This window comes from Mus pahari, chromosome X (genome assembly GCF_900095145.1).
Source record: "Mus pahari chromosome X, PAHARI_EIJ_v1.1, whole genome shotgun sequence".
Taxonomy (NCBI): Eukaryota; Metazoa; Chordata; class Mammalia; order Rodentia; family Muridae; genus Mus; species Mus pahari.
In genome coordinates this window covers 82,760,397-82,786,353 of record NC_034613.1, presented here as the reverse complement: position 1 = coordinate 82,786,353, position 25,957 = coordinate 82,760,397, and the positions used below count along the sequence as shown (strand labels likewise).

At 38.1% G+C, this 25,957-nt stretch overlaps 1 protein-coding gene and 1 long non-coding RNA gene across 3 annotated transcripts in view; one reads left to right on the top strand and one right to left on the bottom strand.

Annotated features, from left to right (window-relative positions):
* Vsig4 (V-set and immunoglobulin domain containing 4) overlaps window positions 1-13,351 on the top strand; it is a 24,384-nt gene extending 11,033 nt beyond the window's left edge. Inside the window, exons 3-7 of the mRNA XM_021188601.2 lie at window positions 2,350-2,406; window positions 3,023-3,100; window positions 10,551-10,655; window positions 12,323-12,344; window positions 12,668-13,351. Of these exons, the coding sequence (XP_021044260.1) occupies window positions 2,350-2,406; window positions 3,023-3,100; window positions 10,551-10,655; window positions 12,323-12,344; window positions 12,668-12,836 (431 nt within the window). The 3' untranslated portion in view covers window positions 12,837-13,351. The remainder of the gene's footprint in view (window positions 1-2,349; window positions 2,407-3,022; window positions 3,101-10,550; window positions 10,656-12,322; window positions 12,345-12,667) is intronic.
* Window positions 13,352-15,573: 2,222 nt separating this feature from the next.
* On the bottom strand, window positions 15,574-19,445 carry LOC110314565. Of its 2 annotated transcripts, none has more exons than XR_002380174.1 (3): window positions 19,375-19,445; window positions 18,850-18,952; window positions 15,574-18,199 (listed from the first exon to the last, which is right to left on the bottom strand). It is a non-coding gene; the product is annotated as an uncharacterized LOC110314565 (long non-coding RNA). The 2 variants fall into 2 exon arrangements; XR_003843048.1 differs by having other exon boundaries at window positions 15,736-16,447; window positions 19,375-19,413.
* Window positions 19,446-25,957: the final 6,512 nt, after the last annotated feature.

Below are 25,957 nucleotides of genomic sequence, written 5' to 3'. Positions count from 1 at the left end.
GGGTGGGTAGGGGAGCAGAGGTGGGGGGATGGGTATAGGAAACTTTCAGGATAGCATTTGAAATGTAAATAAAGAAAATAATAATAATAATAATAATAATAATAATAATAATAATAATAATAATAATAATAGATACCAGTATATAGCCACTTTAAAATTATGGCACTTTTCTATTTTCTGCTAATATGAAACCTAAGACTAACCATGTGCCTTTCTTATAATTTTTCTGAATATTCAAAAGACTTTATGAAAAGGTATGTCAATCCTTCACTGGGGGGATTCATTAGACTCTTTGAACTTCCTGGGGAATATCTATTTGTGAGCATTTCCTTTAAAAATTCTTGGTTAGTATCTTCTTTCCTCAAACTGCTATCCATTGTCTTAAGCATCTGTATGACAAGTATTCTCCTAGCCATAGGGAAAGCCATTTTTACTATAGGTCCTAAATAAAACAAACCTTTGAATTCATGGGGTTTATTTTGTTTTTCAGAAAATAGTTAAATAGGTCAAATAAAGATAGTATTTTTGGATACTCTTGTATCTGGAATAGGGTATTAATTTTTATTGCCACAGAGGGAAGTTGAAATGCCATGGAGGTTCACGTTATTACAAAAAAACAGATGTTTGTCTTTCATAAATACACCATAAATTCCTATGAACCAATTTCCAAAATTCTTGGGAAAATTACAAAATCAAAATATTTCAGATATGGTCTTATTTCTGTGAAGGGCTAAATTTGTGTGTGTGTGTGTGTGTGTGTGTGTGTGTGTGTGTGTTCTTTCTGCCCATCATTTTCTTTTTTCTTTTTCTTTATTTTATTGGATATTTTCTTTATTTACATTTCAAATATTTTCCCCTTTCCATGTCTCCCCTTCAGAAACCCCCTATCCCATCCCCCTCCCCCTGCCTCTATGAGGGAGCTCACCCACCCACCCACACCCATCTTCCCACCTGGCATTCCCCTACACTGGGGCATCAAACATCCTTAGTCCCAAGGGCCTCTCCTCCCACTGATGTCCAACAAAGCCATCCTCTGCTATATATGCTTCTGGAGCCATGGCTCCCCCCATGTGTATTCTTTAGTTGTTGGTCCAGTACCCAGGAGCTCTGGGGGATTCGGGCCTGTTGACACTGTTGCTCCCTCCATGGGACTGCAAACCCGCTCAGATCCTTCAGTCCCTTCTCCAACTCCTCCACTTAGTCCAATGGTTGATTGTGAGCATCCACTTCTGTATTTGTCAGTCTCTGGCAGAACCTCTCAAGAAACAGCCATATGAGAGGGTAAATTGTTTTTTATTAGATATTTTCTTTATTTACATTTCAAATGCGATTCCGAAAGTTCCCTATAACCTCTCCCCACCCCTGCTCCCCTACCTACCCACTCCCACTTCTTGAGCCTGGCATTCCCCTGTACTGAGGCATATAAAGTTTGCAAGACCAAGGAGCTTCTCTTCCCAATGATGGCCAACTAGGCCATCTTCTGCTACATATGCAGCTAGAGACACGAGCTCTAAGGGTACTGGTTAGTTCATATTGTTGTTCCACCTATAGGGTTGCAAAACCCTTCAGCTCCTTGGGTTCTTTCTCTAGCTCCTCCATTGTGGGCCCTGTATTCAGTCCAATAGCTGACTCTGAGCATCCACTTTTGTATTTGCCAGGCACTGGCATAGCCTCATATGAGACAGCTATATCAGGGTCCCTTCAGCAAAATCTTGCTGGCATATACAATAGTGTCTGGGTTTAGTGGCTAATGATGTGATGGATCTCCGGGGTGGGGTAGTCTCTGGATAGTCCATCCTTTCATCTTAGCTCCAAACTTTGTCTCTGTAACTCCTTTCATGGGTATTTTGTTCCCTATTCTAATGAGGAATGAGTATCCACAAGTTGGTCTTCCTTCTTCTTGGTTTTCTTGTGTTTTGCAAATTGTATCTTGGGTATTCTAAGTTTCTGGGCTAATGTCATTACTTCACCATTTTCATTGAAGTCACTCGCTAACACCTCCTTTGTTAGATTTTGAAGTCTTTATCAAGAATGAATCATTATATTTTAGTTAAAAGTCAGTGAAAACTAAAATATATTTCTGCCAACTTTTCACACCCTCTCCACTCTAGATTCTGGTACATTGAAAGTCTATGAACCTTGGCTTATGAGTCCAGGCTTGGAGTGATATGCAATGAATAATGAACAGGAAGTAGCACTTGCCAGCATCATGAAGAGAGAGAGAGAGGATTGAGAGGTTTAACCATGAATCTGACTATATTTACCTAAAATTCCAAATTTTTCTAGTATCCTCATCTGTTTATCTAAAGTTACCAGATTCCTTAACCAGACTCATTTTTTTCCTTACAGATAATCCACCTAAAATCAATACTGAAGCATTTACAACCATGCACTCCTCTTTGGAACGTAAGTTTTACTAGGGCTTTGTTATAGCAGTGCTTTAAAATGATGTATGAAAACTTAGGATATGAAATTCCACTGAATTTGGGCAAAGAGATTACTGTCAGGCTGGAGAGATGGCTCAGTGGTTAAGAGCACCGACTGCTCTTCCAAAGGTCCTGAGTTCAAATCTCAGCAACCACATGGTGGCTCACAACCATCCGTAATGAGATCTGACGCCCTCTTCTGGTGCATCTGAAGACAGCTGCAGTGTACTTAGATATAATAATAAATCTTAAAAAAAAAAAGAGATTACTGTCTTACTCATGGATATCATGGTAATAAAAGAATGTAGCAGGGAGAGTGAAGAAGTAGACTCATGAAGCAAAAAGAAAGCATCATGGCTATGGAAACTATGGGCATATTACTTCTTCGTTGTATATCTGCTTTCCACTGACCACCCTTAAAGTAAGAAAGTGAAATGTTTCACTTCTTAGTATAGTATAGATAAATACTGTTGCTAGATGCCCTGAAATCCCATAAAAATTCTCCAGCAAAGACATAAAGCCTTTTCTACCATCTCCTACCCTCACAGCTCTTCAGTGCAAGGGAGACCTCTGACCTTGATTCTCTGTTTTCATAGCAACAACTATAATGAGTTCAACCACTGACTTGACCACTAATAGGACTGGAAAGCTTGAGAGGACCACTGCTGGTTCAGGTAAGAGTAACATTAGAAATTCTGTCATCCTACTTTGACTCCAAACACTGTGACTCATAAACTCTATGTGGAATTCAGCTCCACAAACCGTCAATGAAGAGCCCAGGAGCTAAATTAGGTAGGTATGATAGAAAGGGGAAGATAAAGATACAAAGATGAAAAAAGTCATATTGTGGTTAAAGAAAGTGATAAATGTATTCTTAGTTTGTATCTTATTGCCATAACAATATACATCTCAAACACTGTAAAAAATAGAACTAGGGTTATGAACTCAGCCAGTTCATCTAAAGAGACAGGTAATGGAATAGATAAAGATTAAAACAGTCTCCCCCTCCCACTACTTAAAGGCTTTTACAGCAGCTTGCAGCTAGTTTTTATTACTCAAAATTCTCAAATATTCCCAGGTCAGGAACTCAGGGATTAAAATCCCAGAGAAAATATTGTGTACTTCATAACAAACAGATAGTCAACTAATTTGCAGTAGCATTCCTAGATTGATTCTTAAAATAATGAACTTTTTTCATAGTCTTACAACTAGTTGTTAGTTCTAGATATGCTACAAAACATGTATGATTACAGGTACCCATCAAGTATCTATTTTGATTATTCACTGTGAAATAGTTTGATAACTATAATTCATTGTTTCACGCTCTGTCTTTGTATCATTGAAGGCATATTTCTTTTTGTGATACTGGCTATTGAACCAGTGATCTCAAGCATGCTAAGCAAATGCTCTATTAATAAATATAATAAAATGCACAACAGAAAGCATCATAAACAGATAAGTCCAGAGAGAAGAATTATTTTTCAAGGATGGATGACAAGGTAAAGAAAATGAAACATTATGATATACATAAAGAAAACATTAATGAATATGACTAAAATATTTGAGAAGTCATAGATAGATACATTCAGGAGAACAAACCTGATAGTCCATATAGTAAAAGAAGGAGCAGAAATAAGTCAAAAGGCTCAGACAGAGAAAAATGCTTAGATACTATATTCAATGAAATTATAGCCAAGAATTTTCCAAACATAGAGAAAAAATGCACATCCAAATAAAGTACTAACTAAAAGATGTACATGGAAAATGCCACCTCACAGACATCAATTTGAAGTATTGAGGCATAAATGTCAAACATAACATCAGATCACTAATCAGAAACACTAAAATTCAGGAGAACACAGAATGACATATTCCAGCTCTGAAATAATCACTGCCAACTGAGATAGGTATGGTCAGCAAAGTTATATCTTAGACTTGATTGAAAATAAAAGCATCTGAGAACGGGAAACGGGTTAGCATGAACAGCCTAAGAGGCCAACATGCCCCCACAAAATACATTGTCTAATGCTATAAAAGTGGAGCCTAAATGGTATTGGATACCCCAAGACGTTGGTGATACTAAAGCCATGAAACATCTGCCAAGAAGAGCAGCAGTTAAGTAGTGGTAACAGCCCAAGAATGAAATGCCTGTTATAGGGAACAAATAAGCAGTGGCAGCATCAGATAACCCCTGTGGCACCAGAAACAAGGCCAAATGAGCTGATGTTGGCCTTGCTATGTTTTAGTCTCCCGTCCATTATTTTCTCACTATGCCCCGACTCCTCCCTTTTGGAATGGTAATGTGTATTTTGTGCCATTTTATGTTAAAAGTATGTGATATATTTTGATTTTACAAGAAGCTACAGTTAAATCTTTTCTTGAGTCTGAGAAGACACTTTTAAATAGTTTTGTTACTGTCACAGATTGTGAGGACTTTTAAAGTTTCAAGCAAATTTTATATTACGATGTGCCTTTAAAAGTATCAGGGTCAGAAAGTAGAATGTGGTGGCTTGAATGTCAATGTCTCCCAGAGATTTATTATTTGAGTTTTTGGTCCCCAATTGATAGCACTATTTAGAGAAATGCTGTGGCCTTTAGAGTTTATAGCCTGTTGTTTTGTTTTGTTTTGTTTTTTGTTTTGTTTTGTTTTGTTTTGTTTTGTTTTGTTTTGGTTTGGTTTGGTTTGGTTTGGTTTGGTTTTTCAAGACAGGGTTTCTCCGTGTAGCCCTGGCTGTCCTGGAACTCACTTTGTAGCCTCAACACGGTTCCAGATTTCTTTCTCTGCATTATGTATGGTGCTGAAGGATGTGATCTTACAGCTTCTTGCTCCTGCTGCCATGTCCATGCTTGTTGCCATGCTCCCTGCTATGACAGTCGCTGATCCATCTGGAACCATAAGCCATATTAAACTCCTGGTTCTGAGAATTGCCTTTGGTCATGGTGTTTCATCACAGCAACAGAAAAGTAACTATTAAAATAAGTCATATGTATCTGGAAACTAATCAAATTTTTAAAGTTTTTCCAGTTTTTTATATCATTTAAGGATCCTTCTGATTTCATTAAAGTTTCTTTTAATCTTTAATTTTATTAATTTGAAACTTCTTTCTCTTTCTTTTGATTTCCTTAGCCTAGTTTACTAATCTTAATCTATCTTAAAAAACAACTCTTTTGGTTAATGCTGTATATTGTTCTTTCATTCTTTGTTTCATTTATTTAAGTACCCAATATTTATTATTCCCTGTTCTATACTGTGTTTGTGATTGTCTTGTTTCCCTAGAGCTTTGATGTGTGTATTAGTTTTTTATTAATAAAATGAAACATCATGACCAAGCTAATTTACAGAAGGAAGGATTTAGTTTGAGATTAAAGTTTTACTGGGTTAGAATCCATGATAGTGAAGTGGAGCTGGTAGCACATTGCAGGCAAGTTGAGAGCACATCAGTTCAACCACAAACAAGAAGCCAAGAGAATAAACTGGAGGTAGCACATGGCTTTTGAAACCTCAAAGCCCCACCCCCAGTGGCATACTTTCTCCAATAGGACCATCCCTTCTAATATTGCCCAAACAGCACCCAACTGGGGAACAAGTATTCCTGATCCCAAGGCTCATGGGAAACACCTCACTCAAGCCACCACATTCTATTCCATAGCCTTAATAGTCTGTTGGCCACATCATAATGCAAAACTTATTTAGTACTACTTCCAAAGTCCCCATAACCTTGGACAGTCAGAATACTGTTTAAAAGTGACATGAAATAGGAACTAGGATACAGGTGGCAAGAAGGCAGCAGTCAGTGATGGAGAAAAAAATCAATCAAAACAAAATATGATGAATCTGTTATTTTGAATGCTGATTATAACTAAATTAAAGTGAAAATACAAAGTATATTGGATATCATTCAATGTGTCATTTAAGTTATGAGGAAACTAAATTCCAGTGACACTTAATGATTTGACTACATTCGCTGCATTAACTTTCCTGTGACTGATGTAAAGCCTTACCTCAAATTTTGTATATTAAAATGACAGAAATATGTTATCATATATGTATAGTAATCAAAAGTCTGACATAATCATTAGTGAGATAAAATCAGGTGCCAGGAGTACAATATTACTTCTGGAAGTTTTGTGAAAGAATCTATTCCCTGATACTTTCAACCGTGCAGAAGCTCCCTACATTCCTTGGTTCATGACCTCTATTATCTATTTTCAAACTTAGCAATATAATGGGTTCAAATCTCACTCTGATGCTTATCTTCTCTTGTATCTTCTACCTCCACTCTTAAATTGATCCTTATAATTACATTGAGCCCATCAGAAATATTAATAATAATCTCCCATTTTAACTGCAGATAGCTATCGACCTTAATTCTGCCTTTAGCCTTAATTATTCTTCACGTTACATACAATTATAGAAATTGGAGTGTAAACACCTTTGAAGGAAGGACCGTTATCTTGCCTATATGATCATACAGGAAGTAAAAAAGTCTTAGAACTGGAATCTTTTTTTTTTTTTAAGGTTTTTTGAGACAGGGTTTCTCTGTGTAGTCCTGGCTGTCCTGGAACTCACTTTGTAGACCAGGCTGGCCTCGAACTCAGAAATCCGCCTGCCTCTGCCTCCCGAGTGCTGGAATTAAAGGCGTGCGCCACCACGCCCGGCTAGAACTGGAATCTTTATACAGTATTTTCCTTCAACTATTTCTACACCTATATTAGTTACTTACCTCATTTCCACAACAAAGGACTTGAAAGTTGCTTAAGGGAGGAAAGGTTTGTCTGGGCTCATAGCTCAAAGGTTCAGTCTGTCATGGCAAGAAGGCATGGCAGATTATCACATCAGATCCACAAGCAGACAGCAGAGAATGCTGGTGTTCAGCTTGCTTGCTCTTGTTTATTCAGTTCATTATGCCAGGCTCTGGAAGAATGGTGCCTGCAGTTAAGATAATGCCAAGAGGCTTGTCTTCTCAATGCATCTAGAGCCTTTCAGATTGACTGTATTAACTCTATAGGTGCCCTAGATTTCCGAGGGGAAATATTTTTGAGAAAAGAGGAAGCTAGAAATTGGGCTGAGGAGTACTATTAAGAAAAGTCTTTGTAGCTTAAAGACAGAATCACATGAATACAGCATTTTTGAAAAGCTGTTGAGTCAGAATACTATTTTTTCTTCTTAAGGCAAGGTAAAAGAAAACCCCCTATCTTGGCCCAATGGAAAGCATGGAAATCTGGCTATACTCAACACACACACACACACACACACACACACACACACACACACACAAACACAACCAAGAGGTATATAAGAAATTGTTCTGACATTGTACCTCTGATCATTTATCTAGAATTTCTTTTTCTTTTTTTATTAATTATTTTATTTATTTACATTCCAGCCTTTGCTCTTCTCTTGGTCCTCCCTCCCATGGTTCCTCATCCCATTCTCCCTTGCCTTTAAGAGGGAACTCCCTCCCTCCCCAAACTGGGAATTCTTCTTCCCTGGGGGTTTCAAGTTTCTCAAGGATTAAGGGCATCTTCTCCTACTGAGACCAGATGAGGCAGTCCTCTGCTATATATGTTCCAGAGGCCCTAGACCAGCACATGTATGCTGCCTGGTTGGTACCTCAGTATCTGGGAGCTCCCAGGGTTCCAGGTTAGTTGATACTGCTGGTCTTCCTGTGGGATCACCCTCCTCCTCAGTTTCTTCAATCCTTCCCCTAATTCAACCCTAGGGAATTATTTATATTTTCATTAAAGGCCTCTGCCATCTTCATAAGAACCTATTTTAGATCAGAATCTTGCTTTTTAGATATGTTAGGGTATCCAGGGCTTGCTGTGGTGGGAGAACTGGTTTCTGATGGTGCCGACTTGCAATGGCTTCTGTCACTTATGTTCTTGTGCTTGCCTCACGTCATCTGGTTATCTCTGGTAGTAACTGGCCTAGATGTCTCTGACTGGAGCCTGCCTCCTTGGAAGCAGGTAGAGCTCTGTCATCAGGGTCAAAGGAGCTGGCCTCCTGGGAGGTAGGCAGTGCTGTCTCTGGTTGTGGGTGGGGGGGTGGGCTCCTGTATCCTGGATTAGGGTAAACCTCCTAGGAGATAGGGAGGCCGTGTCCCTGGTTACTGCACACCTCCTGTGAGACAGGCAGGCTGTGGGGTGTTGGAGGGGAGCATGACCACCAGTCTGGCCCGAGTCAAGGAGAAGACTAGAAGGAAAATGGAGATCAGGCAGAGGGGGTAGGTTTCCAGTCAGCTGGGCTCTCTGGGTCCCAAATGGTATGGTATTTGGGTGGAAGTCTCACCTGTATCCCTGGTTATAGCCGACCTACTGAGAGACAGAGAGGCTGTGGGGTGTGGGAAGGTATTGACCCGCTGGTCAATATCTAGATTTTCTTAGGAGTGTGGGATTTTTTCTTTTGGCTGGCTCAGAACCTCAAGACACTCTAGGCTTATACTTAGAATTTCCCCAGGACCTAACTTTCATTCATTTATTTGGCTGCTTTTTAAAATTAGTATACTTTCAATGAAACATAGTATACAAATAATATATAGCCAGATTAATATTAAAATCTGAAAAGATGTGCATACTTCACAATCACAGTTTCTGCTGCCTGATCCTCACCAAAATATTTATTTTCCTAGTCACTATTGCTATGTGTTATTTTAAGCTAATTTGTACTGTTATAAAGGAATAAAATAATGCATTTTTGTGCCAGACTTTTTTTTCCTCAGGATGTTAGTCAGAGTCAATGGTGGTCTCATATAATTATAATTATATATATATATATATATATATATATATATATATATATATATATATATATATAATGCAAATATATTTCTATTGCTAGGTAATTGGTATATATGTGTGTGTTTAACAATACATGCATTTATTTTATTCTTGAATGTTAACTACAGAACTTCCTATTTGAGCCATTATTAATAATTTTTGGATAAACAATATTACATTACTGAGACATTATGTAGCACTAGCTGTCCTAGAACCAGCTATGTAGAAGAATTTGACCTCAGACTCACAAAGATCTGCCTGTCTCTCCTTCCCAAATACCAAGATTAAACATATGCACCACAATTTCCACTAAATTTTGTCTTTTAAAAAATATTGTATAAACATTCAATACTTTTATTATAATTTCTTTATTCTTGATAATTTCATACATGTATAAAATGAAATATGACCATATACAACTTCTCATTTCTCTCTTCCAATTCCAACCAAATATTCTACAACCTTCTTCCTCATAACTTCATTTCTTCTTTTTAAATAACCTACTAAATATGATTAGTGCATGAGTTTGGGGCCATCCAGTGGGGGTATGGGAAACCTATCTGTGAGATTACACTGAAAAAAGAATGAACATCTCTCCTCCTAAAGCTATCAGTAAGCTCTTCAGTAAGGCATATGTCAGTAGTATGTCAGTAGCTCTTCAGTAAGGCGTATGGCCTGAAACACACCTCTACCACCTAGGCAAGGCTTTTGGCTTGATCTTATGTCCATCTTGAGCGGGTAACCCCAGCTACTATAAATCCATCCACGCAATATCCCTTTCATGTCCATAAACAACATGTTGACACACTCCTCCTCATTGCCTGGCTCTTAACCTTTCTGCTTTCTCTTTCATGATCTTCTCTGAGCCCCCTTCCCACTTCCCCTCTCTGTGTGATAATAAAGATATGCCATTTTGCAATGAGTACCCAGTCTCTTCCCCTCACCTTCACCAGTTATGCATCTCTGGATTGATTTCTGTCCAATGAAAAATAAGCTTCTCTGTCCAATATTGAGAGAAGCCTATATCCATGGGTATAAGTAGAAATTTTCAAATAGCAAATTGAATATTTATAAAAATAAACAAAGCAAATTCTATTCTAGGGTCTATGATAGTCGCAGCCATGTATTTTGACCAATGATTACAGTAACAGGCATGATATTCCCTCCTGTGGAACAGTTCTCAATTCCAATCAGAAAGCTGTTAGTTATCCTATAATGGGCTTGCTACTATCATATTAGGAGCACATTTGCCTGGTATGCTGTTATTAAGGACCAGCAGTGAGTAAGACCACTGACTGACATAACTTTTAACCAAATAGCACTTGGTCTTATTTTATCTTTTAGGAAGGAACCTGCCAGTCTTTGCCATAATCTTCATCATCTCCCTTTGCTGCATTGTAGCTGTCACCATACCTTATATCTTGTTCCGCTGCAGGACTTTCCAACAAGGTAACTGATAAGTAGTTCAAGTTGGTTTTTGCTTATTCATTCTTTTCAACATTACCTTGGTCAACACTCTGATGATATTCTGTGTCTAACATTCCAGTGAGCTTGAAGACCAGTTTTAGAGTAATGATAGAGATAAAAAGAGATGGATGCTAATTGTCCCTGCGAACAATGATGTAAGGTTTAGAGTGCCCAACCAAGCACAATAATCTTTGTAAGTTATCTTATAAGAATGCAAGAGAAGCTGCCCTTAAGTTGCTTGCCATTTATGTGTGGATTTCCAAGTTGAAGCATAGAAGTTATCAATAGCACACAGAGCAGAAAAAGTAATGATCCAAAATGTAAAGAAAATATTGAACAAAAACTGAAGAGAAGTCAAAGCTGGAATAATCAACAAAGTTTTTCAGAAGGTCTAAGTAAAACTAGGTCATATTAGATGAAGACAGTATGTAAAGGGACAGTATTCCAGGAAAGTGAATCCACATGGGCATAAGTAAAAGGGTCTAAATTCCAAATGAGTGTGGATCATCATAAAGAAAAATGATAATGAAATACAGGGGAGAATAAAAGTTCCTTTCTAATTATAGGAGGTTTTTAATTCCAGCCTAGGTTTTTAATTCCAGCCTAAAGAATTTCTTTACTGGGCTCTGCAACATTTCTAAGATTAACTTAGTTGTTTTGATCAGGGAAACTGCCTGATGAAGACAACATTGTCAAAGTTATTTACTGAATATGGGAAACACAGGGTTGAGGGAAATTGGAATGTTTGCTTCTAAGACTCCCTTCTCTTTAAGTAATTCAATTAAGTCTGTAGTTACTAAGAATAGTTTGTATTACAGATTCTGAGTATATAAAGACAAAAAGAACAGATGTGGTGTACAGAATTTCCCAATCAGTGGGGAAGACAAAACATGGAAATGGGGGGAGGGTGTCTTACACTTTGCATTGTTAGTTTCTTGTGATTTAGTACATGAATTTCCAGTTGCTACTCCGAAAGATGATAACCATCTGGAGGACAGATTTAAGAATCAAGAAACGGCCATCTTTGGGCCAAGCTAATCCTATGGAATAGAGGACAGTTCTCCTCCACAGACACTAAGGTGCAATGATTATCTAATTGGAGTCCTTTTAGTTTTAAGATTTTATGTAGTTATATTTTATTAATTCAATGAAACATCAACTTTTCCATATATGATATATATGTAACAACTGACCGCTTTCTTGAATAATAGATGGGCATAAGTGCACTTGAAAATGGACTGGGCTATGGTCCCTGACATGGAACCAAATTCAGTGCATCTTTCCTGGGCTGTGACTGGGCAATCAAGCTTCCCACAGTTTTTGATGGGACTACTGGGTGAAGAGCAAGTCTAGTGTTCTCCCTTTACCAACAACAAGCAATATCTTCAGCCTGGTGTTCTGAGTCAGAAATGCCAAAGGGGATGGAAATCAAAGGGGATGGAAATAAAAGGGGATGTATACCTTCCACTTCTCCAACAAATCTGCATCCCTGTATTTCAACTCATGACAAAAACCTCTCGATATTAAAAAGGTTACTTAGAATTCTCTTCTGTTTCCTCCCCCATCTTTAAACAGGTACTCAGATTTCATGTTTAGATCTTGTATGCTCTCCATATAAGTTTCTGACATGTAGCTTCCTTATTTTTTAGAGTATGTCTATGGAGTGAGCAGGTAAGAGACCATCTCCTTTTCTAACTTATTAACCATTAACTGTCCTCAATTCTGTCGGCAATTGACAGAAAACCTGTAAACTAGTCCTAATAGGGTCTTTCAGGGTCAGAAAATATTTTACTCTCTCAGATAAATGTCTTCATATTATGTCCTGGATCAGTGAACACACAAGATGATTTAGGTACACCAACTTTCTGTTCTCACAACCCCTGTCTAGCAGGATCCTGAGATTCAGTGAATAAGAACGTAGGTGGTGGGATGCTAGAAAACCAGGAGCTAAGCCCTAAAATCTTTCTCATGAGTAACTGGGTCTTGGTCCCTAGGGTGTTTGCCAGGGAGACAAGCAGCTCTGAAGAAACCACAAGGGGGACTACCATCGCAACTGATGAAACAGATTCCCAGGCTCTGATCAGTGACTACTCTGATGATCTTTGCCTCAGCCAGGAGTACCAAATAACCACCAGATCAACAATGTCTATTCCTGCCTGCTGAACACGGTTTCCAGAAACTAAGAAGTTCTTGCTACTGAAGAAAATAACATCTGCTAAAATGCCCCTACTAAGTCAAGGTCTACTGGCATAATTACCTGTGACTTATTCAATTCTTGCCTTCAACATAGCTTTCTCCCTGGCTTCCTTTCTTCCTAGATAACCTAAAGTATCTATCTAGTCTGCCAATTCTAGGGCCATTGAGAAATCCTGTGTTTGGCTAAGAATATACTATATGCACCTCAAGAAATCTAGCTTCTGGACTTGGCCCAGAACACTCTTCTTTCTGGGGCCTTCAAAACTCTTCTCCAAACAGCAGAGAAATTCCATAGCAGAAGAGATTCTTTATCATGCCTCCAGGCAGCGTGAGACTCAGCCCTACCAACATGGCAAACACCTGGGTCTAGGATTACTCCTCTTTCTCTAGGGCCAGATGAGTTTTAATTGATATTACTATTGCTACATTATGAATCTAATGCACTTTATTCTTTTGTTGTTAATAAATGTTTAATCATGACAGCAACTTCAGTTGTGTTGGTCTTCTCTCAATACATGGTAGGACCTATCTGAAATTATTAAAATAAGACTAAAATGCTAAGGAACCCTAGGAATATAGATCACACACTTTGCTGCTCTCTCTCTCTCTTTCTCTTTCTCTCTCTCTCTCTCTCTCTCTCTCTCTCTCTCTCTCTCTCTCTCTCTCTNTNTNTGTGTGTGTGTGTGTGTGTGTGTGTGTGTGTGTGTGTGTGTGTGTGTTTTACAGGAAATTTAACCCAGGGTTAACCATTTTCCCACTGAACTAAACTATTGTACTATTTTTACTTCTTATCTTGATGATATCATACTAACCTAGCCAGGCTTAACTTTATTTCACCCTCTAAAGAAGGTAGGCTTTGAACTTGCCACCTGCCCTAGTCTCCCAAGTAATTGGAATGATAGGCCTGTAACACTAAGCCAAACTTTGGTTTTTGTTGTCTGTTGGTTTCTTGGTTTGTCTTTTACCTTCCAATTCATGCCACCTCCCTTCTCATCACATGGATAGCCTCTCTAAAGCAAATCAATTTTTGCTCAAGTAGTATTCTACATAACATCCACTCCCCACTCCATCTTTCTATCTTCTCTACTTTGTGACTCTTCTCAGGGCAACAGGAAGATTGTCAAGAAGCCTCACTTCTTTATCAAAGCACTAAGAATTTACAAATGAAGTAGTTTCTGTCTTTTCAAAGTCTGTGTATAATACCACTAAAATATTTGGACTAGTTGCATTGGTCATCTTCTCTAACTCCTCAATTCTTTTTACAATGTGAGGAGGTTTGTTTTTTTTTTTTTTTTTTAGTTTTATTAATATAGGTTGGTTTCTTTGAGAAATGGTAAGATGGGTTTCAGTGTTTTTTAAAGCTTTATGCATATAAATGGGAAGAGTAACAGATTATTTGTTAATTGATGGAACGGGGCTGGGGAGGGGGCAATGAAGAAAAGTGAAGGGAACAGGAAGGGGGGGGAAAGGAGAGAAAGAACTCTTTATGTACTTTGGAATGAAACTCCCTTGTAAAGAAATTGTTTGGGGCCAGGTTTGCATTGCTTCCTTTCCCCCATTTAGTTCATGTCAAATCAACTTCCTTAATTTTCATGAGAACAACCATGTTGCCTATATATTCTGTATATGCACAGGGTCAGATCAGGTTTCAACAAGAGGTACTTCCACTTTGAAATGACTGCAAAAGTCAAAATAGTACACAAAAGTGATTGACAGTCCTTCCTATTTCACCCCCACTGTTGCTGCCAAGTCCATGACCAAAACCTCAGCATTTTCTTCTTTGACAAATGCTAGCTACGCATAATTAGTGTCAGAGATGACTTCTTCTCCATCTCACTAACCAGCCTCCACAACCTGGGTCCCACCCAGTAGAAACCTCAGCTTCCATCATGAAACAGCTGTGAGTCCAGCCCTGAAAGCCTTAAAAACACCCTTTATCTCATTCTGCTCTTTAGAATTAATCCCTGGGCTTGAGGAGAGAATGTTTATTGAAATTGCTCTAGTAAAGTGAGTCACAAATTCAAGGAACCCCCTACACTGGAACCACCAGGAATGTCTCCTATTCTTGCGCGTGAAAATATTGACAGATTACTTATTTGAACATTCACATACCACAAATTGGGAAGTGAAGCCCAGAGAGAAATGAAGGCTTGTCAAAAGTAACACATCAAGTCAATGGCAGAACAAAGACTGGAGGTTAGACCTGTGGATTTTTAGCAGTGTGTGTACTTTGCTGCAGACATCTTCTGAAGATGGTCTTTGTCCCTAAAGTATGATGTTTTTCCATGCAGGGTATCTCCAGAACCAAGGGAGAGTACGGAATTTCTCTAAAGAAGCTTGTCAAAATATATGTTATGAAATGTTAGACTCTGGAGAGAGAGATTGGAGATGCTTCATTCTATAGTTCTGTATTAGAAGTTCACCCCAGTGCAACATTAGAATATTAAAGGCTCAGAAAATTCTGTTTAAAAAGACCCATGTAAACAAATAATTCCAAATTTTATTTCCCTCTGAGTCTATTATTTCTTTTTGCCCTCCTGCCCCAGACCTAAATTTTATTTCTCAGAGGAAAAAAAATCCATTTTGGTTACCACCTTGTATACACTATAGCATTAGAATACCCACAGTTCTTTTTTTTTTTTTCACAAAACCCTGGTTGGTATTTGACTTACATAGCAAAAGGTTATTGACTAGTAAAACACAATTAATTGGTAAACATTTATTAAATAATTAAAATGTTGGACAATGGTAGGAGAGGCAGCAATCAATGAAGTATAATAAGCTCTAGACTCTTACAATATAATAGGGAATTCAAGAACATACCCTGGAAAAATTCACTGACAACTTTAGAAGATATGTTGGGTGGTAGGACATATAATAGCACATACCAGTATGTGATTAGCCAAGGAGTAAAGAAAAGTATAGGTTAACTTTCAACAGGACCAAGAGGAATTGGAATTTGGTAGTGTCTGAAAGTCCAGGGAAGGTAAATATGAAGGTTCTTTTAAGGAGGTTAAAAGCAAAGTGGAGAAGAGAAAATGTAGGTAAGGTTAAGATATGCGCTGAAGGCCAGACAGTGGGTATTTATTTCCTACTTTCTCATAGAATTCATGATGCTTGTATGAAAATTCTGCTGCTATGAAGAGGAAAGTGAAAGAAGACATTAATAATAAATCAAATAATACTCTCATTCCCAGTATCCCTCATGTATTTTCAAGACCACTGTGTAGTCCATGGTATTTTCACAATGTGCACAGATGCATACCAGACTTGTAGACCCCAGAGCTGCATGTTCCTACTCTGATATCCTCTGAATAAATGTTATAGTTCCCTCAAAGACGTAGAATAACTCCAGAGAGCTTCATGTTTCATAAGCATTCAAATATAGCCAGCAGGCTATGTGCTCTGTCCTGGACCTGGAGCTGATAGGCATGAGCCACACTTGGGGTATTTGACAAACTGACACTCTACCACACAGAGTGTCCAACTCAGCTTGTCAAATACACGGAGCGTGACACTGCAGATGGCCAGATCAGGAACCTCCACTGGGCAGCAAGAACATGCTGGAAGATGTGCACCTGGAAAGAGAAAAAATAGGGTGATTGTGTCTTACCCTAAGCGTGAGACAAACAGCAGACACTAACATGACTGACTAAGACACACCAAAAGAGGGAAGTGAACAAAACAGGCTAAGGCTCCAAACAAAAATGGAGATCCTGAGTATTTGTCTGGAGATTCTGGTGGCTCAAGCCTCAATTAACTCTTCTATTCAGCTGAAACAGGAAAAATCTGTCATCATTCTGCCTACATGATGTGAAAAACCTCAGGGACAATTTATGTGTTCCTTCCTCCTATCAACTTCTTTTATGCTCTGTTTAACCTGGTTATGTACCTAGATGTTGATTTTTTAAAACTGGATTTGAATTCTACCTCTACCATTAACTAGCTAAACACCTTAAATAAATGAGTTTATGTCCCTGAAACCTACTTTTTCTATAGCCACAAAAATGCCCATGAAATCATGGTGAGAATATGTAATAATGCATATAAAGCCATTAATTTAGTATTTGTTACCTAACAAAAGCTCAAAAATTGTGGCTATAGCCAGGTTGGATAGTACATGTGTGAATACAAGCTTTCATAGACAGAGATAGGAGAACCTCAGGTTTAAAGTCAATTTGGGCTATGTAATATGACCTTTCTCAAACAAAAAAGAAAATAATTGAGGTCTAGCGATAAAACTCAGTAGCAGAACACTTACCTAACTTGTACAATACTCTGTACTTGATCCCCTGTACATAAATAAAAGTGACTAAAATGTGCTTTAAAATTAATATAAACAGATAAGATAGATACTAACAGGGAAAAAGATAGATAATTTATTTAACAGAATTGAAATAGTAATTTCTTGTGGCCTTAGCCTGCTTCGTCTAACTTGGTTGCCTTTTCTCATAAACAGTAAAGAATTAATGATATTAAAATGCCCTTATAAGTCATCTAGTTTTACCCATTCAACATTATAAATGAGAAAATGAAGTGTGATGTTTAGAGAAAGACTTGTAAAAGGTCATAAAACAAGTTGTTTACAGTTTGGGAATTATATCATCCATCAGCTCTTTGCGTCCCTTGGCTGTCCACCCCACCACTTTTTCTTGCCTGCTTTTTATATTCCCCTGCAAAAGGGAGAGGAACAGCAACAAAGAGCAAAACAGGCAGTGGATTTTGCAGGGAAGCATTAGGATGTTTGAACTCATAGCTACCAGGGCAGCTGCAAGAAGAGCCAAGCCATCTCAATTTATTTGATATTTTGTTTAGCATCATGATCTTGTTACTCAAAATGCTTGATAGTATCAAATTTTGTCCTACCCAGGTTTAAAGGTTTCTTCGGCATTAATTGTCTTCTCTAGAAATGGAGACAGAAATCTTGCATCTCAAGGTGCTTGGAAAATGTTGAATGAGACTTCTAGAGCTTCTTATAAGGGTGCTTAAAGAGACCTTATTTCGAACTCTGGAGCTAGTAGAAGCCAAGGAAAGTGATTAAAAGAGAAAGGAGTAATGGGTTATTGGTTTTGGTTTTCCTGTCACCATCTCTGCTTATCATCTGCTGTAAGAAGAGCTGGACATTTTAGAGGTACCCATAGCCTCTCAATTGCCCTATCTGACCCCATATACCCCAGGAATACTGGAAAAGAGCTATGAAAGGGGCTAAAGAGTCCTAGTGCACTGGCTTAATAGATTATAAATACTGTTTTCCAGGATTGATGGATAAGTCACTCCTTAAGCTGGCTAAGGGCCTATTTCATTTTCATTCTTGATGTTCCAGTTCACACCTATTCAGAGGAATACATAGAAGAAAAACAAGTTTAGTTGATTAAAGTTAGTCAGACCAATAGAATGAAGACATAGATGACTACATGGGCTGATAATTGGAGGACTCCAGATTCATTTGTCTGATTTGAAATACCATCATTTATTCCCATGAGAGTGCAAAGTCTTCCATTAAATAGCTCCACAAAACTGCTTCTAATGAGAATTAGTGTAGTCAGTCTTCATGAAGGAAATTGGAAGGCAGAAGCTTGGTAAAAGAGGTATAAGATTTTACCAAAAATCTATAAATGTCCAGAATAAGCCACGTATCAGAAAATGTATTTGGTGATAAAGAAGTGCTTAGGACCATGTCCAAATATCCAGATTTCTTTCAATATAAGGAAAGTCACCTGCCTCTGTTGCAGGATACCCAGTATTTCTTGGTATCTCAGTCCTCCTAAAGCAGAAGAAAAAGATCACTGTCCTGGGCTTAGACTGAGCTGTGCTACAGGTGTTCTGTGTGGCCTTGGGAAACTACCTTTTCTTCTCTCAGGACCTCTGTTCCTAACATATATATTTGTCCTCACTTCTATGTGACTTTTAAATTCTGAAATTGGAGTAGTGACTTATAAGACTAGAAAAAAAAAAAGAACCTTTCATCTTTCAGTCATACCTTCAAGACCACCAGCAGTTTTCTAAAGGATGTTCAGCTCTGCCTAGAGGTATATACATTCAAGCAGCAGTCTCATCTTCTTTCCCAACCAAAGACTGGTAACCTTCAAAATAAGAGACACAGAGACTAAGACATTAAACAGCATCTCACCTTTGTCTTTCTCTTCTCCGCAAAAGGGACTCAAACACTGAGTGCTAGACTACAAAAACAACTCACCCAAAGAAAAGTAACTGATCTAGGACAAAATTTAAACTGCTATTTAGAACTCCTAATTCCTGACTTTGATGAGCTTTTAACTTCTACATGACTATCTTCTAAAAGCCATCATTTGTTAGAACTTTTAGTGTCCCTTCTCTCTATCACATGCTCTAGGATAGAAAGCCAATAGAAAACTTCATCAGTCTGATCTTTGACCCTTTATCAGTAACTGGGATCTGAGAGTCAGTTAGGCACATCCAGAAAACTGATAGTTGTTGTGGGCACTGTTTCAGCATGGGAATCTAAGCGAACAAGTACATACTATACCTGTTATTGAAGTGGTGCCTTTGTCTTGGATGAGATATAGGTGCTGAGCCGAATTATAGAGGCCACGGAAAGCTGAGTTTTATGTTGTGAGCAGGAAGGTCACATGTTCTGAAGGACTCTTGGTGTCATGAAGAGGAAACAGAAATGAGGAAGATAAAGTTGAGGCTAACCAACGGAAATCTGGGTACAAAATGACAAAACAGAGCTATTGTGAAAGGAGTAGTTGCTAATGCAGCAATAGCCCCTACTGCTCTGTCTCCACCCATTCTCAACCAACCTCCAAAAACACTGACTTCCCATGCTACAGAGTGGGAAAGCAGGAAGTTACAAGTTTCCTTCATGTTCTGCCTGTGAAGCAAGGACGTTTCCCTGGAGCAATTGAGGGAATCTTTAAATATTGGAGCCATGTTATCTAATGAAAATCTATTGTCAAGAATGTAAAAATGGAAGCAAAATTGTGGCAAATCTGAAATTTGATACCACACTATTTCCATCAAGCCTGTGTTAATCTTATTCTGTTAACATGCCTTCTGGCCCTGGGACCGCACTTTTACTTCTCTCCTGAAATACAGAATCAGCTACATAATTGCCAAGGCCTAGCACAAACTAAATGTAATACATTCACTTCCAACCCTTTTAAAAACAAGCTAGTTCTCTTTGGGGTATGACTGTTCTTCCCATGATTCTAGATCCCAAACTATAGAAAAGTTTTAAAAGAGTAATGAATAGACAATGTAGAAGTTTGTGGGATTTTTATCGCCAGAAATGGGAGTTCCTATTTGCCCCATCTTTGTAGCAACACCTTTGTGGAAGTAAATACCAGGTCACAACAGGGTTGGACCCAATGTATCCCTGAGTACATCATAAAGGGCAATGCTCTTGAAAAGCCAGCATTTACCAGGTCATCTTGAAGACCATATAATTTAGGATGTATCCACTGTGGAAGTAAGTGAGCTCTCAACATCAGGGCTAAACCTCTCAACACTACCTGGAATGTCTTCCCAGTATGCAGCTTGATCTGAAGGTATAGGCTATTATGCCAGTGCCTGGCAAATACAGAAGTGGATGCTCACAATTATCTACTGGATGGAACACAGGGCCCCCAATGAAAGAACTAGAGAAAGTACCCAAGGAACTAAAGGGATCTGCAAACCTATAGGAGGAACAACAATATGAACTAACCAGTACCCCCACCCCCAGAACTTGTGATTCTAGTTGCATATGTAGCAGAGGATGACCTAGTAGGCCATCAATGGGAGGAGAGGCCCTTGGTATTGCAAAGATCATATGCCCAGTACAGAGGAATGCCAGGACCAGGAAGCGGGAGTGGGTGGGTTGGGGAGCACAGCATGGGGAGGGTATAGGGGGCTTTCGGAGAGGAAACTAGGAAAGGGATAGCATTTGAAATGTAAATGAAGAAAATATCTAATAAAAAAAGAGAAATATTCATAGTATATTGTTCCCTCTCTGTGAGGCTCAGAGACTCTGCATTCTCACTCCAAATAACACACCACAAGGGGAACAACCACACTCTAAGTTATTGTAGTGAATATGCTGGTAAGTCTCTGGCACACACTGTAACTAAAACTGCTTGTCTATGCAAACAACACCAGGAACTAATGGTGAAGATAGAATTTTCATTCAATTATTGCTTTCCATGTTAGGATGATTTTAAATTTATTTTATTAACCACACAAAAGGAAAAAAAGGTAACTAAAATGAAAGATAATTATATATCCTTAAGTCAATGTGACCTTCAGGATGAGAAGGGGAACTAAAGAATTTGGGAAGACAATGAGGTAGTTGTATGCTAAATCTCCATGTTCATAATCCTTCGGAAGTCTTCATTCACAACTGGAAAGATGATGGATTCTTATTTAGGTCCTTCAACCTTGGATTCTAACAACACGGAGGATAAAAGATGTTAGCAGGTTCTGTGATGTTTTCAGGTTCTACTTGAAATAAGTTTAAATATTTGCAGTGCTTGAGTTATAACCTTCAACTTAAGCTAGTGGAAATAAGGCCTTGGGTAATATTCAAGGTTTTGTAAATAAACTGTTTATGACATATAAAGTTTTGTAAATTTGAATTCAAGCCAAAAGAGCCCATCCTAAGAGTTGGGGTATAAGAACTTAGCCTCGATTCTGTTTTTTTTTTTTTTTCTCTAAACAGCTGAGGTTGGAGTCATTGTGCTTAACCTCTCCAACTCAAACACTCCATGGTTCCTTTATTAATGACTGTATCCCTGATTCTCTTTATTTATTGTGTACTCTCTTGTGATTACAGTCCCTAAGATTCTGAGGATAGCCTATAATAAAGATCCATTCACATTAACACTGTTTTGCAAATAACTTCCTTCCATCAAAATAATTTATCAGTTTAGGCCCAGAGACTAATGTCTCCAGATTTGGGTTCAAGAATGATTTGACTCCCATTTCTTTGGGGTTTTTGACTAAGTCTTAGAGTAGAAGGAAAGCAATTAAGCAGTTTTCTAAGCAGGGACTATGTTCTCTCACCTAACTCTGAGAAAAGAAAGTTCAGCCACCCATTCCTTTTATATGTCCACAGTTAAAACATTCTAGTGGCTAGTCTGTCTTTTTTTTTTTTTTTTTTTTTTTTTTTTTTTGTGTTAGTTAGGGATTAATGCCCTGGCTTATCACATGCTTTAAAACTGCTCAAATTGTTTGAGCTACATTCCCAGACATTTCACTGATTTTTAAACAAAAATCTTCTGGAGATAATGACTCTACTAAAGGAATAATTAATGGTGTCCATTTTCAGTACCATAGAAGGTCCAGGAAAGATACTACTACGGAACAGATAGGTTAAAAGCTAAAAGTCATCTTTGACAAGAATATAAATTAGGACAAAGGGTACTGAAGGCCTGAGAGTTCCTCTTATTCCACAAACACAAAACATGTTGGTAAGGGCCAACCTTGCAACAACAGCACAAAGAGGCGGTTTAATTTATTTATATATTTTTTTATTTTATTTTATTTTGAGACAAAGTCTCCCTTTAAATCTTAGGTTTTTAGGACCTTCCTGAGACTAACCTTAAATTCAAACTGCAGCAGTCTCCTGCCTCAGCCACACAAATGCTAGAATTACTTGGATGTGTCACCACACCCAGTAAAGGTGTGCTCATTTATTATTCCTGTTGTTCATACTTTTTCAGAGCAGTGAACAGTCAAACAGATTCCTAGTTGAGATGCTTTTCTCCATTGCTGTGTTTGGGAAGAAAGGAAGATGAGGAAAAAAGGGAGGAAAGTAAGTAGGAGAGTGCACAGGCTGTGATGAGGACCCATTCTGTATAGATGCTCATTCATCCACTCAGTGCTATACGAGAAAGGCTACTGAGACAGGCTGTGATGAGGACCCATTCTGTACAGATGCTCATTCACCTCAACAATGTGGTTCATTAACTGTGTGACCTTCAATAAGCTTTTGCTTTTTTAGATTTGACGATTCTCAGAGTATAGGAAAGGGGGGAACACAAACATGTGACAGAAACTGTGGTAGTCTATAAAATGTGACAAATTATTTGATGAAGGTACAAAGTGTCATCAGAAGTACAGATAAAAATACATAATTGTTCCAGGACAAGGGATAAACTGTTGACACATTAGACAGACTCTTAGAAGAGAAAGGTTTTATCTATGTCATAAAAGATAGAAAGATTTAACTGATGCTGTTTGTCCTCAGAAACATCTTTGATCACTTCTAGAAAAACTGGTAGTTTTCTACACTGGCCTTAAGAATACATTTTTATTAGGAACCCAAAGTAAGGCCTTCTTCGAATCCTTTACTGTCTTCCCAAAGCAAGGGGTTAAATGGTTTCCCCAAGACTATCAAGTGACTAAATGAATGACTAAGTGCATAAGCAAATGAGGAAGCCCACCTAGCCTTAACTCCCCAAGATCCTTAGCTTATTCACATGTATGTGGGAACCAGGAAAGCACCTTTTTTACTTTGAGTTCATTTCCTTGGACATTTGTCGCCACTTACTTTGGGAAACCTTTGAGCCCAAAGACAATTGCAATGTTATGGCCACTTCCCGTGCAAGAGATGAATGATGTCCACACACTCCACCCCAACCTTGATGATTGCTCTGTCCAGGATTGCGCTGGGCTTCCTGTGAGAGGAAACCTACAGGCTGATGCAATCTGTAAGGTACACTCAGATCAGAATTAAAGATATTCTTTTACACCTGAGTCTGGGGACAGAGGTTTCACTGAGGGTCCATACACTGCCAATGGTACCAATAAAATAAATTTCAGCATTTAAATCATCAATAACAGCTGAAATTTATTCAAAGGGGGTGTTTAAATATTTACTACATGCGAAGCTCTGCATTTTATATCATGGGAAAAATAATATATAACAGTAGAAATAGGTAATGATTTACTAGAAATATATAAGCTGTTATGTGTTAATAACCAAAACGTTTTTTCCTTTCTTGAGACAGTATTTTTCTATGTAGCCCTAGTTGTCCTTCCTGTAATTCACTCTATAGACCAGGCTGGCCTTGAACTCAGAAATCTGCCTACCACTGCCTCCTGAGTGCTGGGAGTAAAGGCATGCACTACCACCATATGCTATTTTTACTATACATGTGATGGTTGAGGGTTGTAGCTCAGTACTTTCCTAGCACAACCAATACTCTGGGTTCCAGTCAAAGCACCAAAAATGAAAAAGTACCTTTATAGAATGACTAGCTTATATGAGTAAAAGAGCTACTGATACCTATAGACATATTAGAATAATGAAGACCTGACTAAAGACGAATCTAATACAACTCTATTTCTTGGTGAAACCAAGTAAATCATTGGATCTGCCAAAATAAGTGTTTTAAACTATAATTACAATAATGAACAAATTTTGTGAGCTCATTGCTCAGATAGATAGGTAGATAGATAGATAGATAGATAGATAGATAGATAGATAGATAGATAATTATATATGTATTAGTCCAATACAATCTTTAACATAGCTTTCTGAGAGTAATAAGGTAATCATCCCTTTAAATATATTTATTATTTGCTTAAGAATTTCACACAATGTGTTTGATCATGTTCACTCCCTTTCTTTAACTCCTTTCAGATCTACCCCACCTCCCTATTCTTATTAAATGGATGAGGTAAGTAATGTTACACCTAGCAAATGGAAGAGGCAGGATTTCAATGGTTTGTGTCAATCCATGAATGAAAAGAATCTTGCAGCAATATAAATAAATACGTATATTAACTATAGTTAAGAAACGTTAAACTGGGAATGGTTATCCTTTTATCTTACAAATATGATCATATACGGAAAGCCTCATTAATTTATGATTGTTAGGCTAAGAGCTTTGTTAGAGCTCATCTTTTCCTAGATTCTTAAAAGGACAAAACTAATGAAGCAAATAAAATGGGTTTTTAAGAACTGTGATTATTGTTCAGTGTTAGAGCACTTGTCTAGTATGTGAAAAATCCCTGAGTTCAATTGCTCAACACTGTAAAAAAAGAAAAGAAAAAAAGAGAAAAGGAAAAGAAACAAAGAAAGGAACAAAGAACAAAGAAAGGAAAAGAAAGGGGGTCCAGAAAACTGTTTTAAAATGAAAACCGAATTGACTGTACTCTTCTCTCCCCATATTCTTGGTCAGAGTCCCAGGCAAACGGGCTTATCTGTTTCTTACAAAGGTCCACCGAAGGGTCTTTATCAGGGAAGGAAGGAAAAACCAACATGCAATGACCTATTGCAAATATGTCAAGAGGAAACTTGTATTTCTTTTTTAAATATAGTATTTTCAATTAATTCTTTGAGAATTTCTTGAATGCATACACTGGATTTTAACCATATTTACTCGCCACTTCTCACCCCAGCTCCCTCAACTCCACCCCACCTGCCCACTTCCCTACTTTCTCCCTCTGTGTATCTGTGGCTGTCTCTCTCTCTCTCTCTCTCTCTCTCTCTCTCTCTCTCTCTCTCTCTCTCTCTCTCTCCCTCCCTCTTTCTCTCTCTAAGATTCCATTTCCTGCTGCCCACAGAATCATGGATCTAGGGCTATCCATCAGAACATAGTAGACCTAACTAGAGCCACACCTTAAAGACAAACTGACTCTCCCTCCTCCAGTGTCTATCAGTTGTCAATAGCTGCTCACTTAGGAGTGGCAACTCAGGCTGCTCATCCCCCTCAAAAATTGCATTAATTTAAAATATATCCTCCTACTACTCAACCTTATTTTCAACACATAGTGTAAAAAATTATGCCAAATTAAATGTACCAGGCACAGAAAGACAACTACTACAGAGTTTTCATAAATCATCACACTATTTTTCCCTAAAATACGTAAAATTATGAATTTACAATAAAAATGTGTGTGTGTGTGTGTGTGTGTGTGTGTGTGTGTGTGTGTTCAGTAATTCAGATGGGGATTGGTGACCCTTGTGTCAATGAGTTGATGCAGACTATTTTCTCTCTCTTGTGTCCCTCTTACTGAAAGAAGGGAAAGAATAGTGCCTTCAAGGGAATAGAAGGAAAATACAGAATACATCCTTGAGTTTTTACCATAGCTAACCATTGCTAGAACTCACTTTGACATAG